Source organism: Oryzias latipes, chromosome 22 (assembly GCF_053564925.1).
Source record: "Oryzias latipes strain Hd-rR chromosome 22, Olatipes_Hd-rR_3.1".
NCBI classification, from domain to species: Eukaryota; Metazoa; Chordata; class Actinopteri; order Beloniformes; family Adrianichthyidae; genus Oryzias; species Oryzias latipes.
The window spans coordinates 18,820,726-18,837,500 of NC_136258.1; the positions used below are offsets into that span (position 1 = coordinate 18,820,726).

Consider the following 16,775-nt stretch of genomic DNA (forward strand, 5'->3'; position numbering starts at 1 on the left):
ATGGATTTTAGAGGACATCTGACTAAACTGCACTTTAAAAAAAAATTCTGTCTTTCGTACTGCAGATCAATACAGACATTTGCATTTTCTGATTTAAAAAAGAATTCTGTGGCTTAAATTCCTGACGGTATATTCTGGCAGAAAAGGAAGTCTCTCTCCTTTTTTGCAACTAGTATGCTTAGAATGTAAGAATAACCTCTACATGCTTGACTTCATTTCTGATGATATAAAATAAATATTCTTCAGTGTTTTTCAATCAAGGTAATGCTAAATTAAGTGGAGTTTTGGCTTGAATGATACATTTGAAATTAGTGAACGGGTCAAACTAGATTGGTATTTTAATACAATTTGTTGATTTCCTTAAAGATACTAATGATGTCATTAACTCAAAATTCAATTTTCCTTTTGATTCAATTCTTCTAAAATCAAACCACCGTCTTTTGTTTGTCTTTCAGGTTAACTTTTACAACACAAAGGTTTTCCTGTGCGCTTAATGGTGGTAAGATTCAAACACATAAAAAAATAAAGACAGAACAGAGAAACTTTCAAAATAAAACAGAATTAATAAGGATTAAACTGAATAAATTAAAATCAACACAGAGCAAGGAAACACTAAAGATGTTGTTTCAAAAAATAAAATAAAAACATGAATAAAAACATTAAAAGCAATTGCAAAAGACATTAAAAAACAAGTTTTTAAATGAAATTGAATGAATAACATTTGAATATAAACTAGAATTGTAAAAAGGAGTAGATTTGTTTAATAAATAAAATTTAAAAAATTATTTAATATAAACATCTGAAAAGGAAACATCTAAAAATGTCAGGGTTTGAAATAAAACTAAGTGAACAGAGTAAAGAGACTGAGGAATTCTGGGGGATCTGTGTGGTCAAATATCTAAAAACTGTTAGGATGGACTTCATTAAGAAATGAAAAATGAATTGAATAATCTTAAAATCACGACTAATGAAAAATGTTAGTTATTCTTGGCCCACTAAATAATGAAAAAATGTACTGCAGCATTTAGCTTGTTGCTTTTTTGTTCTAGTGAAACATAAAGACAGTTTCCTCACCATCATTGGTAGGAAAAGGTCTTACTTTTGTGAAGGGAGCAAAAGGGTTAATCAATTTGCATGTGACATGACATTCAACATGCTAACTAGCATGACGAGTAGACAATGAAGGAGATGATCCCGCCTCAGCTGGTCACTGCAACATGATCCTAGCACTGATCTCTGAACAGTAACGTGTCTGTTTTCTGGTGCCTGTGAGGCAAGGTCAAGCAAGTCAAGCAGCACAAAATGAAAAGTTGAAATGACTTTTTATCAAATTTAGTTAGGGGTCTCACTGCAGGGGGGAAAGGTCACGTAGCTGAATTGCAGCCAAGCTGCTCATTGTTAATTATAGATTTAAAGAAATGAAGGAAAAGATTTTCAAAACTAAAATGTGAGAAGGAAACATTTGCATTTGCTGTTAAAACTTGGACTGATAATTGTTAATTTATCCCCACAGGCTTGAAACTTTTTTTTTGTTTCTCTTCTGCATTCGTCAGCTTTGAAGAAAAAAATGAAAGTAAAAGATGAAGGCATCAGGGTCTCTTCAGTATTCTTTTTTATAATAAAGTGGACCTTATAAGCTTCGACGTCTGCCAATGCATTTCTTTGATTAACGTCTGCTGTTCTGTCAAGGTTGTCAGAACAGGGAAATATTTTGGGATGGAAGAGGCTCAGTTTTCTGCTTTACACAGAAACATGTAAACACTGCTGAGCTCTCAAAAGATATTGTGATTTAAGACCGAAAAACCTTTGGATTTTGGCTAATATTTGTAATTGTATATCTCTACAGCTTTAGCTTCCTTTTACTTTACTGCCCTACCACACATGTTTTTGTTAATCCATTGATTTGGCCATATTTTGTTTCCCTTAACAAATAATTTCTTACTTTTTTGTACTTCAAAGTTGAAAAAAACTCTGAGCTGTAATTTTACATCTGTAATAATTTAGATTAACCAATTGACCTATGAAGCATGTGGGAGGTGGGTGGAAGCTGGAGTCCCCGGAGAGAACCCACACATGCATGGGGAGAACATGCAAACTCCACACAGAAAGTCCCCCATTGATGTTCTGTTTCAAGCTCGGACTTGAACCGGGGCAGCCATCCATACCGTCCATACCTTGCAGCCATTGGTTTTTCCTGTTAAATTTAAATATGAACACTAGAACACTTGCACAGTTCACCTGTTCCTGGCAGGAGATGATGGCATACGTATAAACCCTAATAAAACTAAACAAAATATGGAAACCACAAAAACGATGCCAATACAGGAGACCTGACATGACAAAAAACCAAACTGGTAAACCTAACATTAACTTCACATGAAAATATAATAAAGAAAATCAACAAATAGAACAAAAATGGGAAAGAAATTTTAAGAAGAATCAGCGTTTCTATCTGAAGCCAAAGGACCAAAGAAAGAAGGACCAAAAGAAACATTTGGTCCTTCTTTCTTTGAGCGTTTAAGGGAAAAGCAATAAGATATACTGGGACAACATGTGTCATCCAAAGATCTTTATAGATTTTTCTGATATTTGAATAACCTGATCAATCTTTTTTGTAAAGTTTGGCAATATTCTTTTCCTTAAATGAAATTAAAATTCACCCCCTCCCCTATTGATTTAAGTTCAAAATGCACATCTGACCAGAAGCCAGTTGATGACAACAAAGTTAAGTGACCACAGAACGTCACTAATATACCTAAAGGGTCACTAAAGTTCCACTCCAGTCATCTTTTGATCCATTTTCAAAGCATTCTCAGTGCTCTTTTCATTATGAGGATGCCGTTTTGCCAACATCTAGAAACCTGTGTTGTTTTGAGGACATCGTCTCTGCAGAGCGGCAGTACTAGAATTGGGCCTCTCAGTTGTTACCAAGCCGTAGAGCAACCGCGCCCCACTTCCCTTCACCCAGTGTATTTTTCACGTCACAAATAAGCTCTTTTATTAAAACGGCTTATTTTTGTCTGCAACAATTTGAATAAATAAATACTCATCAGAAACATGTTAAGAACACTGAAAACTCATTCTTCATTAGAATGGGTCTTTGAAGTACATGTACCTGTGCATGTATGATATTTATGTGTTAACTCTGTTGGTTAGCAGTATCTAGCCTGCTTTTACCCCAGTTACCATAATGATATTTGATGTTGTCCCAGCAGCTTATCAACATGCATCAAGTCCAGCACTCATTCAGTACGAAAAGGAAATGAAAACAGTTTTTGTGTGGAGATCAAACAACCAGAGACCTAGCATTACTCTCATGTGATTCCTGAGGCATGACTGAAACCCAAAGACTCCTGTGACCAATTAAAGGCAACACTTTCCCCAGAGAGATTCAAAAGTTAACAGGAGTCGGCTGCCTAGCCTATCAGAGTTATTTGTTTTAACAGTCAGTTTCAGCATTGCTTCCTGCAGTATGACATGTTTAATAAAAGCCAGAATGGATGTTCTGTGGCTTTTACTAGTTCTTTACAGAAACAAAACTTTGGCTAAATTGTCTTGTTTTAATTTTTTTTTTTAATTATGGCATTCATTCAATTTGAAAAATATATTTTTACTGAAATCTTCCTTCTATCAAAGGGTCTTTTTTTATTCGTTTCATTGAGCGTCATAGCCAAAGAAATGAATATATCAGAATATGAAAAAAACCTAGCCTTGAACTATCAAAACAGCTTTTTTTTTTACTGCTTTAGATGTATTTTTTTCACGCTACACAGAAACACAAACGTAGTATATTCATAAAAATATGGCTATAATGTTCGTTCTAGTTGAAACCACTGACTGTATGTGAGAACTGGACTGAGTGGGTGTGACATCACCCATAGAAAATTAATTGCTACTGATTCCAAAGAAATTAAGTCCATTTAGTTGCTTGTTGAAGTTAGCTTGTTGAAAGTCCACACCCCTTCCACTTAAAATCAAGGGCAAGAGAATCTGTCAATCAAACGTTTCAAACATTTGACCTGAAACCCCATGCTTTTATTGAGGCACTGTATCTGATTGGTTTAATAACTATGTAAGTTATAAGTTTATAACTTGATTAACTTGCTCCACAGGAAAAAAAAATGACAAAAATTAGGATTAAAACAAAAGTAGTAGAGCAAGAATTGTTATTCAGAGTTTTGTGTAATTTCATAAAAGCTGTCTTGTTTTCCAGACTGCTTTAGAGTAGAAACAATTCAGAGAGCATCTTCTTCTTCTTTTTTTATCCAGTAATATGTTTTGGAACTTTAGTAATAGAAGTGCTGATCGACTTAGAATAACTGCTTCCAATCCTTTCCTAGGTTTCGTGAAAGCTGGTTTGGTAGCTCTGACAGTTTCCCCTCAAAAAAAAAAAAAAAAAAGCAACAATTGGGCAAACAAAGAGCAAAACAGCATAAAGTAAGCCCATAAATCTCCGCTCATCTTCCGACACACAGAGCCTCTTAGCGTTTTGCTTAAATAAATCACAAAATTAAACGACATGCCATCTGTTCTGAAGAAACACAGCTCATCAGTTTGCTTTGACCTGCTGAAACCCAGCTTGGAGGACTCGACAAGCTTCCTGTCACAGTTTCATCCGTCATGGTCACTTTTTCAAGTGATGTAATTATCCAGATGCTTGTGATCCACCAGAGACTGGAGCTTGTATCAGACTGCGATTCAAGCGCCAAAGATTTCATTTGAAGACTTTCAGAGCAACATTTCCTTCCAAAAGCAACACGCGGAGGATCCTTTTATTCATCATTTCTGTCTCTACTGTACATGTTAGCAGACGCGCCCATAAAACTGCTAATTTTTCTTCCTTCTTTGTGCCTTATTTTAAAGCAGTAAAACCCACAATGCATTTGGCAGGGTTTTGGTTCCCTAGCAACAAAGTAAAAACATTACCCTTATCTCAGCTTTATGATTTACATTTTTACACAGATAAACTGTCTTCCAGTCTGTTCCATTTTCATCAGCTTCCTTTTATAGTATATGCTTTTCATTTTTGTCCAATATCTCCAATAAAAGTCTTTGGTGGTTTTAAAATGTTCTTGTGGCATTTTTTTTATCATGGAGGACATATTTTGCATTTCTGAGAGCTTCTTTATTCAAATATAAAAAGACAAAAAAAAAAAAGTTTGAAAAAAAGTCTCAGCTGGCATATGGCTCAAAATTGTACAGATGGATCCGACAATGCTTGTCATTTTTGTTGCACCAGTAATGTTAGGTTGTGGGTGTGAGGGGCTAATAGCTAGCAGAAGAGGGCGTGAACAGAGAGCTCGGTTATGGGTGACAGGAAAGGGGCGGGGTTGCTCTGTGCCAAGGGTTCTACTCACAACCCAGAGGAGAATTTCTCACTATGTCCTAGTTTGGCTAAAAAGGCATAATCATTATTAAATGTCCAACAGGGAACCCTTTAAAAAATAGATCTAAAGATGATTGGAGTGGAACTTTAAAGCAACCTTTGCTTTGACAGAAAGGCACTTTTAAAATCAAGAGGAGCACAGCCGGCTGGTTCTGTGTCGGCTAAAAAATATGGGAGCGACAAGCCAGAGGCCTAACTTTGATCCTCTCTTGTGGATTTGGAGATATCGTTATGCTCCAACTGCACCTGAACAGCAGACAACCCTCTCTCACCCAGCAACGCTCCCACAAGGACACGGGAGGAAACCCTCTCGCTTGTCTCGTCAGATTACAGCCCGTGGATTTGTTCAGACGATGGATAGCAAAAGGTGCAAAGAGCTCAAAGGGGAAAAAAAACAGATGGAGGGTGAAAACACCAGGAAATGTGTCCTGAAGCACATAAGGCATGCAAGAAAAAAAAAAAAAAATAACGGACTACTCATAAAAAACCCAGCAAGACATCTGACTCCAGCGAGATGTTGGAGATCAAATATTCCATGGCATACTTCAGACTGATAAGATTTTTCTTCTTCTTAGATGTAGATAGAACCAGGCTTGGATGTTTTGTTCCTTTTTTCCACCCCTGCCACACCCCCTTTAAAGATCCATTTCAAGAACAAACTGGCCTAAAAAATCAAATTAAAACAGCATGTGAATGCTGGAGGTGAGTTTGTGTTCATGTCAAAGCCTGAACTACAAGGAGTCAAATTGAATCTCTGGACTGATGAACTGACTCGTGCGCGTGAACCGCAGTGCACTCTGCCTGCAGTAATTAGATTCAAAAGCTACAGAGGAGAGTAGGTCACGGCCGGCATCCTTTAAAGATCCACTCTGATGAATATTGTGCTTTTGTTGTTTTTAACATGTTCTTGTGGCATTTGTCTGATGTTGGATGACATAACATGAAGAAAATTAGGTTTAAAACTACTTAAATGAACATTTCTTTATTCAGATCGTTGTAAATCAGGAGCAGAGGAAAAAATGCAGTTTGAAAAAAAAATGTTACGTAGTAAATATGCTTGACAGGCCACAAGGTGGTAAGGGAAGGGGGCGGGGTTGCTTCATGCTTAAAGTCCCGCCCACAACTCAGAGGTGAATTTCTAATGAACTACGGTCACTCTGCAGAAACTATGTCCTAGAAAACAATGTTTGTTTGTTTGTTTTTACTGGGGCTAGAAACGGCTCAATCATTATTAAAAGACCTCTGGGAATGCTTTAACAATAGATCAGAAGATGATTGGAATGCAGCTTGAGGGAAAATCTTCAAAAATGAACAATAAAAAATGTGGATAATGCTGAGTCAGCATTGAAAAAAATTAAAAAAGATAAGCAGGTCAGACTACTTTATGCTCTGCCGTCCAAATTTTAAAGGTTACCGCTTGACATTAAACTGCGCTTTCAGAGACGGTCAAAGAAAAGCAATTTAGTGTCAGAAACATAGAGGTTCAAATAAAAGTTGATGAAATTCTGAAACTTGAAAGGGATGAAAGCATGAAGAAAATAACCTGCAACTGCACAGCACAGACTTTTTTAATCTTCTGGAACACACTGAGATGCAAATGAACAGCAGAAAAAAGAAAATATTCCGTTTGTTTGAAGAAAAAACAGGACTCAGTTGTAAGTGTTGTTATAACTGCAGAAGCTATCAAAAGAGAAACACTGCACTAATGCAGAAAAGGGTTCCAGTTATACACTAAATTCCTCAATGATAAACAGAAAACGTCTCATTTAAATCAGTTTTCTATAGATTTATGTGACCTCTCTTCATAAATGTTACAGTCAGGTGTTTCTTGTTGCTCGGAGGTTGATTTATTTCAAGAACTTGGCCTTAAATGTCATTTTGCTGACTTGAGGATCTAACAAAAGGCTGTTAACAGTTGGTTGACTCTTTAAGGTTGGAAAGGTTTGTGTTACGTTGACTCTGATAAAGTAGAAGACAGGATTTATTATCCTGCAGGGAAACAACAAAACAACAATGGATGTCTATCCTGGAGATGCAATGACAGAAAAGTTGACCGAACGTTGACTGACCTGTAAAAATAGAAAAGCAGTTTTCTTGTGATAAAAACATCGACCTTTTTTTCTGTTTCCTTGTGATAACATCTACCTCTTTTTTCATTTTCTTGTGGAACGACATATCTTTGTTTTCTCAAGATAACATCTACCTTTCTTTTTCCCTGTTTTTTTCTCGACAGCTACCTTTTTTGCTATTTCTTCGTGCGAACATCTATCTTTTTTTCTGTTTTTTTAGAGTAACCACATCTTCATTTGTTTTTTTTCCCGCTTTCTTGTAGTAACAACATCTACCATCTTGTTATCACGATCAAACTCGTTTTTTTCTAGTGATAAAGAGGCCTTGAGATAGTAATGTAGCCAGGCCAACCTTCTCCTCAATTGACGATGAAGTTGTTTATTTCCAGCAGCATCAGTACAACCTCAGCCTAAGTTAGTCTATGATTAAAGCAATTAAATTAAATTGATCGGTTCTTCTGGTGTTGTACATTTTGTCTGACAAACCGCTTTGTTTTGCTGCTGATTGTAGAGAAATGAGTAATGTATATTCATTATCTCCTTATCACGACAACAAAATTTGTTATCTTGCGATAGCAACATTCACCATCCTATTTCCTTGTGATGGTAGTTGCTGTTATCAAATAAAAGGGGCAAAAAAAGCAAGTTAGCACATTTACAGTTTCTGTATTTGTATTAAATGTTAGCATCAAATTGAACCCTTTTTGACTAAACCCCTTTTGTAGATTAATCTAAATTACAAAAGGGGTTTATTTAAATATACACCTGGTGTGTCAGAAGATTCATAACCTCATGTTGTAATAGTAAAATCTGTCTAACACCAGAGGCCTTCAGCTCTCATCTGTTCTCAGCTGTTGGACAGAACAAGTTAAAAAAAAAACACATTCGCATGAAATTCTTAAAGCTATCTGGAACAAACAGGGTTTTCAAAATTTCATCCTTTTGAATGGCAAGTAAGAAAAAACTAATTTGACATGAAAATTTAAAGAAGAAAAAAAGGTGGATGAAAAGAGGAGGAAGTGAGGAATAGAGCGGAAGCTCACAGTGAGATGAAACAAAAATGAGGTTTTTAAAAACAATCAAAATAAACTATGTACTTATGAAGAATAGGAAACTGTTTATTGCATGAAGATGGAAAACATGGACTGCGAGAAAAGAAACTTATTTTGTGCTTTTTCAACAGACCATAGAAAAGCAAAACAAAGGACAAAAAAATAGGTATTTTGTTCGCTAATGTTCACTCTTTTAAATACTGATGAAATTTGTGTTTTTAATATGTTCTTGTAGCATTTTTCCAATAATGAGGAACATATATTACAAAAGATTTAGCTGAAAACTGCATTTCTGAGTATTTCTATTTCTTTTATTAAAATCATTGTAAATCAGGAGCAGACGAAAACAATGCTGCTGGAAATACAGCTTATTTGTAGTGTAATAATAGGCTGTGAGCGCCACAAGCTCTGTGAGCTCTCAGCAATGGGGAGGGAAAGGGGGGGCGGCGTCCCTTCACACCCTTAGCACAGAGCAACCCCACGTTAACTCCTGCCGCTTTGCAGAAACTATGTCCTAGAAAACGCCACAGGTTTATTTGATTTTGGCTAAAAATGACATAATCCTAATTAAAAGACCGCTGGGAACGCCTTTACATTAGATCATAAGATAATCAGAATGAGACAAAAGGGGATATAACCTGCTTTACTTGTATCAATTATGATAAAGACAAAAGGGTGAGTGTTTTGTTGGATTAGTTAAAAAATTTACTGTTCATTTTTGCAAACGAAACACTCATTTTCTGGCTGTTTCTTGAAGGCTGTCTTTTGCCAGGCTGCAATGATTTAGCCCTGGAGAGAAAGGGGAGACCTGACTTAATTCTGTGATTTTTGGCAAAGCTCCCCTTGAGCACTCTCACGTCTGGCATCGACTGCAGAGAGCCACTTATGGATGCAGCCATCATGACTTCAAAGTGAGAGGGCTCTTATTTGCTCCTTTACTTTTTGACGTAAAAGGTGGTGCTTTGAAAATCCGGAGCAAGCTATCTGCTGCCCTCTTTAGGGTGCACGGTTGAAGGGGTAAAAGGGGTTAAAGGGGTATAAAATGTAAACCTATACAAAAAAGGTAGTTTTGCATCACACATGAGAGAAAAGCAAAAAATCTGGGAATTCAAAAAATTATTGAACTGTAAAAAAATGCAAAGGGAAGATGCTACATACTATGGAAGCCCATAAAAGTAATATGTCCTCATGACACACATGCCTTTACTATCAGTCAAGCCATTCATGTGACATTTCAAGCATGAAAGGAGAAACTAAACCTGCAACTACCAGTAAAGAAATGTATTTTTAAATCATAAATCTGTCAGTAAAACTTCAAAAAGAAATGTGTATTCTCTTTTCCAGAATAAAACCCTATTTAACATGATCCAAAAACATTTGTTAGATGACCAGTCTCCAATTATCTCCCTAAGCTGCTGCTGCTGCAGTCTAAATGAATATGAATTACATTCCTCCTTCAAGTCTGCCTTCATGAATTTGACAACTGCACCGACGTTGCCTTTCCAGAGTGGATGAAAGCCCACGGCTGGATGTGTGCGTGGCAGTGAGGCTGAGAAACATGCGCGGACTGAACCCAGCTGCAACAGGCTGCGTTACAAACAGCTGAGGTGACAGGAAAGAGTGGCAGCGGCTCAGTAATGCGGCGCAGCCCTGACTTTAAAAATGTCATCAATAAAAGTCCACTTAATTAATAGGGCCATTTATGGAAAACTTCATACGAGAAACAACACTTTTATTGCAAGAATAAATGTAAAAAATAAAAGTCAACCCATTTTTTTTTACTCACTTATCAAACCCATGATGATCAGGAATGTGTGTTTCTTCATCAGAGCCATGGCTTTCATCTGTTAGGCGGCAGAATCCACAGGAATCGCTGCTTTGGGTTCATTTACGCCCTCATGGAGTGAGACGCAGAGCTCCTCTCCTCTAAGAGCACACAGCGGCTCCTCGGACACTGTAGTTATTTGTCCAAGTTGCGCACTCGGAGTGGTGATGCTGATGCTGCAGCCCCCCTCAGTGACGACAGCCCAGCCAAGCCCTCCTCTCTTTCTCTCTCTGCCTCCCCTCTTTGTCACCACATATGAGGGGGGGGGGCTCTCAGCCCGGGGGCGCTTCCACTGACATGACATTCGTAAAATGAGAGTTTAGGGAATTTTGTTTTGGGGCTTCAGCCAGCATTAGAACGTCAATCTGATACATTTTCTGTTCATTTTTCAGACTAAAGTCAGCCCCCAACGATATTTCTCAGTATTCTCTCTCATTCCTCTAAATCATAAGGATGTGCAACGCAGGAGAGGTTAATCTGAACAGCCTTTCAGCTGTCTTTCTTGAGGAAAAAGGATTTGAACTTGTATTGGTCACGTAATAAACAAATATTGAGACATTTCAGCAATGATCCAGTAAGCTCTAATACAAAGGTTTAAAAAAAAACATTCTTCAAGTCCCCACTCTGATCCTCTTTTTATCTTTTGTAAAAGCGTTTCAGTGGTCATTTAATTATGATTTTTCCTCTTTTAGCCAAAAGGAAAAAAACCTTTATCATTTTCTGGGACATAGTTTCTGCAGAGCGGGACTAGTGCCGTTTCTAATGGTGTAAAGCAGCCCCACCCCCTCTTCCCCTCCCTGTTGCTGAGAGCAAGAGTAGAGAGATTAAGTACTTTCTAAAAGAACCACTCAAATGAAAATTGTGTTTTGATGGTGTTTTTAACATGTTCTTGTGGCATATTTATTGTGATGCAGGACACATAAATAAAATCAACCTGAAAATTTAATTTCCATTTCCTTATCAAACCATTGTGAATCAGGAGCAGACGAAAAACTGACATGGGGGAAAAAAAAGCTTATTTTTGAGACGTGATAAACAGTTTCTTCTTTTTAGGTTTTGCACGCTAAAATGAATAAATTTTCCAAGAATATGTTGTTTTATTTCTTGATAAAAAACCTTAACTTCATAAATATTTTTTTATTTTACTTGTGGAACAAGAATGCAGCAGTCCAGAAATCTTAATGCGAATAGAATTTTCCACTGTGAGTAATTCTTTCTGAGAACTTTTTACATTTTTGATATTGTTCAATTTGATAGGGAATATGATATTATTTTGTGTAAGTATGCAGCATTTCTAGTCACCCAAGCTTTAACATTCAGAGACAGTGCTGTGGAGTATACTAGTGTGATGACTGATTTCTTATTTTATTGAACTACAAACAGCTGTTGATAATTGGGAAATGTGTCAGTCCACTTATGATGTTGACTGTTTTCTAGCTGAAGGTGAAAATGGTTTCCAACTGGCATTTCTTTTATTAAGAACTCAGGAACAGAACATTAGGTACAGCAATATCTGGAAACATGCGTGGTTTGTGACATTATTACATTACATATACTTGAACCATGTGATAAAACTTTGATTTTGAGTTTTTAGGAGTTTTTCCTTACTGAGAAGGAGGGTCTAAGAGCAGAGATGCCCAGTTTCTGTTTAGGTCATTTTAGCAATTGCCTACTGTATTTTATGACAGATTTCATGTTGTTGAAACAACTACTGTTGTAATATTGGGCTACATAAATAAAATTGAGTTAAATCGATTAGATAATTGAAAAGAAATCTGCTTGCAATGCAAGAATTTGAAATGCAAACGTTTTTAGAACAGTTCAAGTCGGATGTCATAAAATTCTGCTTTGGGAGATGCATGATAGTAGGGTTAGAAAACAAATGTCTTTCTGTGAAGTATTTTGTTAAATTACCAACAAAAAAACGTATCAAAAGGCCTAAAAAATAAAGGTAAATAAGTAAATTATATTTCTATGGCACCTTTCACTGACAGGTGTCACAGGTAGCTTCAAAGGGCAGTATAGAAAATACATGTATCAAGAACTTCTCATTTGGAAAAGAAAGAGCGCTAAAGTGGATGATTTATTGGTTACAGACTATACAGTCAATATGTTTTGTTTTTGAGGAAGGAAGGAAGGAAATGGGAGTGAAGGTGGATGATTAATGGAAGGTTTTGGTGCTTGTGAGAATTACTGAAGTAACTAATAAATAAATGATTAGTGTAAGGATTTTCTGAACCAAAAAAAATTTTTTTTTTGTTTAAAATGAATAACTAAACGACCTAATCCATTTAGATATGTCTTAGCAAAATGTTTAAAAAAATGGGTTAAAATAGCCAGCTTCAACATAAAATTCTGGCATTTTTATTGGTCAAATTTTTGCAAGAAAACCTAATATCTTTGTTTTATCTGTAAACCATCTCTTTATCATTGTTTCTAGAAAAACAAATCCTTTTGACCCATTTACTGGATCACTCCATCTCCAAAGGTGTAAATATAGTTTGTGCAATAAATCATTTACTGACATATCCCTGTGCTCCAAAAATAGACTGGTTTCAATCCAATCTAGTTGCCATCATCGTCTTTTCAAAAGAATTGATGTTTATGTGTTAACCCCGTAAATGGCACCACATTATCTTTCTCCTACTGTGAACAGGAGCAAGCTGGAGAAATGATATTAAAATAAAAAATGATGTCCTAACTTTCTTTGCTCCACAACTAACATGATTACATCAATTTATTTTGGTTTGTAGATTAAAAAAACGATGTAAAGTCATTTTTTGCAAAGTTTTTCCCCCAAAATTTATTATTAACAGTTTATTTTAACCAAAAAATGTAAATACCTTATTTTCTGCACTATAAGGCATCCAATCAATAAATGGTTTATATGGAACTTTTCTCATATATAAGGCGCAAAGAACTATGAGGTGCATTAAGCGAGACAAAAGAGTCAGAGATAATTCAGTTAGTCAGACTTCGTAAATTCCATACACTAAAATGGAATGATTGGGAGATTGAATTGTATGGAACAACTGTTCCAAAAAAAGGTTCCATCTTATGGAACGTTTGAAACATACGGAGCCCATAACCTGACATGAATTTTAAAAAAAATATTAATTTGTTCCCTCGGAACAATTTTGACTTGTAACACCCCTTAATTTAATAACAACAAGACATAAACTTAAATACTTCCAATTACATATTTACTGTAAATAAGATAACTGGTTTAAAGCAATAACAGATTAAATAGATTTTGCCATTGCATCATTAATTGATACAGGCCTCCAAAATCTTGTGATATTTTTTCTCTTCTCATCGAGACTGTAATTAAAGGATCCCCTAGTTTCATTCTTGTTTTTATTTTTCCTCCTCAAACTAATGTGGGTCACAGTGACACGGAAAGCGGCTTTTGCAGCTGGAGTGAGGCTCACCATACCGGGAGAGACTCTGAATGATCTCATGAACGCATACATGGAGACGGGATTACCGATGTTTTAAAATAAATAACTCCAATCTCTAGACATCCTCTGGGTCTTCCATGCGCTGTAATGAGATACACAGGCAGAAATTTCAAGGTATCTCCTGTAAATCAAAGTATTGCTCAAATCTGTGTTTTTGAATGACTTATCACATGAGTTGGTTTGTGTTTTTTCACAAAAATGATTTAAGGGAAGCAGTGTAATACATTTTGCAAAGCGAAACTTGGCAAATCTACCAAAGTAGACGAGAAAAAAAAGTCTGCTTTCAGGATTTTCTTCATTTTAAATACTTTTTTGTTTGAACGAAATACTACTTCTAGGGAAAATTTTAATTTTCAGTGGGAATGGTTTAATTAGTCAGTGGAAACTAATTAGTATTTCGTGGGAACTAAATACTTTTTCGTGATAACGAAATCATAAATTGTGGGAACGATTTAACTATTTTTTTCCTGTCAGGTCACTGGTTCCGTAAAAACACCTCAGAACAGTCTGGGGCTGAAAAATATTCTCAAAATGCTGAACTTAATACAATGGAATGCTTCATGTGTTTTAATCATTTTTTGACGCCATAGATCAGTGTAAATTGTCTTTTTATATATATTCTTTTTAATAAAAAGAAATTTTATTCTAATCAAACTGTATTCACGTGGGAATGCAGAGGCTTTGAGTGAGGTGGAATGCTGACTTGCTTTTTAAACATGGTATTGTAAATATTGCTGATAATTGCAAATGGATGGCAATAAGCACATCCAAAAATGATTCATTTAAATTAATTGGATTAATTCTTTTTTTTTTTTAGAGAAGACAAGCAAAACACTAATGATTCTGAGTAGTCAGATGGTACAAACCATAATCAGAGTCAGGACTGAGTTGAGTTGAGTTCAGACTGAATGAAACATCAGAATGTTCTGTTCTCGGGGATCGCCATATTGATGTCATCTTATTACAAAATGTGTTATTAAAAAATGTCTCCTCAAGAAGCTCAAAGTGATCCCCAACTGCTGATCTGGGACTCGTTCTACTTCCTTCCATTTATGTCTTCAGAATGCTTGACATTCAACACTCAATTTACAAGAGGCGTCACAAATACAGTCATCACTCCATCATCGCTTTACATTCTTACAAAAATTACCTGCAATAGGTAGGTAGGTGAAAATCCACAAAGTAGTCAATTTTATTCTTCACAATAATTATAGATGTTTAAAGGCAGTAAAAATATTTAATTAATATATATATGTAATGTTATGTAAATATGTGATTTTACTTTGATCCTATAGGGTGATTTTTAACATCTTCCCAGGGACTGCAGATGAAAAATAGCCCTTTGGCTAACTCTGGCATATTGAAAGAAATTTTTATTAATATGCGCTGTCCCCCCTATTCAAATAAATGAATCTAACAATAAGACATCACACAAACTCACGACGCGTACCCCTCTGGGCACGCGACCGTCCACTCGGGACGCATACCCCTCTAGGCAGGCGACCGTCAAACTCGGGGTGCGTGCCCCACAGTGGACAAAAAAAAATATTTTGGCACAAACGGAACCTCATACAAAGGGAACCTCATATTGCTTAAGGCGCTGTCAACGTAGCTTCAAGTACAAGTACAAGTTTTGGTTTTGGTTAACCATCTGGTTGAAAAGAGTCCTTGATGTTTCAGAGAAGAATAACAGTTCAAGAAGTTATTTTCCTCCTTTTTCTTCTCTTGCCTTTCATGCTGTTGTTGGCCACGTGATAATAGCAAATCTTTTTCTCACATGTGGATGGCTTTTGATCAAAGTGTTACGGATGTCATTGTTTTAAGTAAACAACACGTACAGTGGAACGGCAGGACTGTCTTTGCTCGGGGACATTTCAGGCTCATCTGAGGGGTAACTCGAACCTCTTGATCTCTTTCTCAGCAGGCAGTGGCCCAAATAAAATGGTTCAGAAGTACATCTGGTTAATTTTATGTGGCTTGGTCTGGAATTTCAGGGCCACTACAACTTAATGGGATCTGACACAAATTGTTTAGAGTTTTTTTTTTTCTCTGCTTGTGTTGCTGACCGCTCAAACATCTACAATTTATGAAGCTGTAATTGGATTCACCAAAATATATGTAGCCGATGACAAGAGTTGTGCAAAGTTTCCCCAATAGTTCTGTGATCTTTAAGATGTATTACAACCTTGAGATTTAAAACAATGTGATAAATGGGCTGTTTGGCAAATGTTTAATGCATTTTTGCTACGTTGGGTTTACCAAAGAATGACTAAGCATAGCTGCTAAACAGATAAAAATGAGATCAATATAAATAAATAAAACTTTTAGTTTGACTGTAAAATGGTAGTTCATTTTAGATTTATTCAATCAATTCAGATATTTAAACCCAGCTTTACATTCAGTTATTTATAATCTTTTTCAGTAATTTAGAGTTTTTCTTTTTTCTAATGAAATTAAATAAAGGTTTTTATCTGACATTAAAAACTGTGGAAAATACTGACACACACAAAAAAATGCATTTTTGTATATTGTACAATTGTAAAGGGTTTCTGAATATAATCTAATGTAATGATCATGTTTCAGTTTGAGAGGTTTCTTTGTAAAAATGCCAGTTAAATATGGGCGCACATCTGTCTTCCCACGTAAATGCTGAAGATCCATGCATAAATGATTTTATCGCAGCTAAAAATCTTGTTTTTTTGCAATATCTAAGGCCGTTTTTCCCAACAAATTTTGAATTTATTTAACTTATTTAGAACATTACAATTTTTGTAATCAAAATTAAGTTTCATCATTAAGACAGTTTTCTTTAACTCGTTCAGCACTAATGATATATTTTTACTGGAAATTGGAACCAAATTTTCTGTAGTGTTCAAAAAACCCTTCAGTGTTTTACTACCTAGCTCCAACTGTCTGTAGCTGTTACACATGCAATTTTGCAGGAAATTTAACTTTTCTAGTTTTCACGATTTTTCTATAAAC

General features: G+C 35.8%; 1 protein-coding gene across 2 annotated transcripts in view; it reads right to left on the reverse strand.

Annotated features, from left to right (window-relative positions):
* Positions 1 to 16,775, reverse strand: part of ltk (leukocyte receptor tyrosine kinase) — an 85,129-nt gene that overhangs the window by 49,955 nt on the left and 18,399 nt on the right. Inside the window, exon 1 of one of the 2 annotated variants that reach the window (XM_023951854.2) lies at positions 10,294 to 10,480. The exons of the other annotated variant lie outside the window; for it this stretch is intronic. Coding sequence (XP_023807622.1) covers positions 10,294 to 10,351 — 58 coding nt within the window. The 5' untranslated portion in view covers positions 10,352 to 10,480. Of the gene's footprint in view, positions 1 to 10,293; positions 10,481 to 16,775 lie in introns of those variants that run through there. 2 annotated transcript variants of the gene reach the window in all.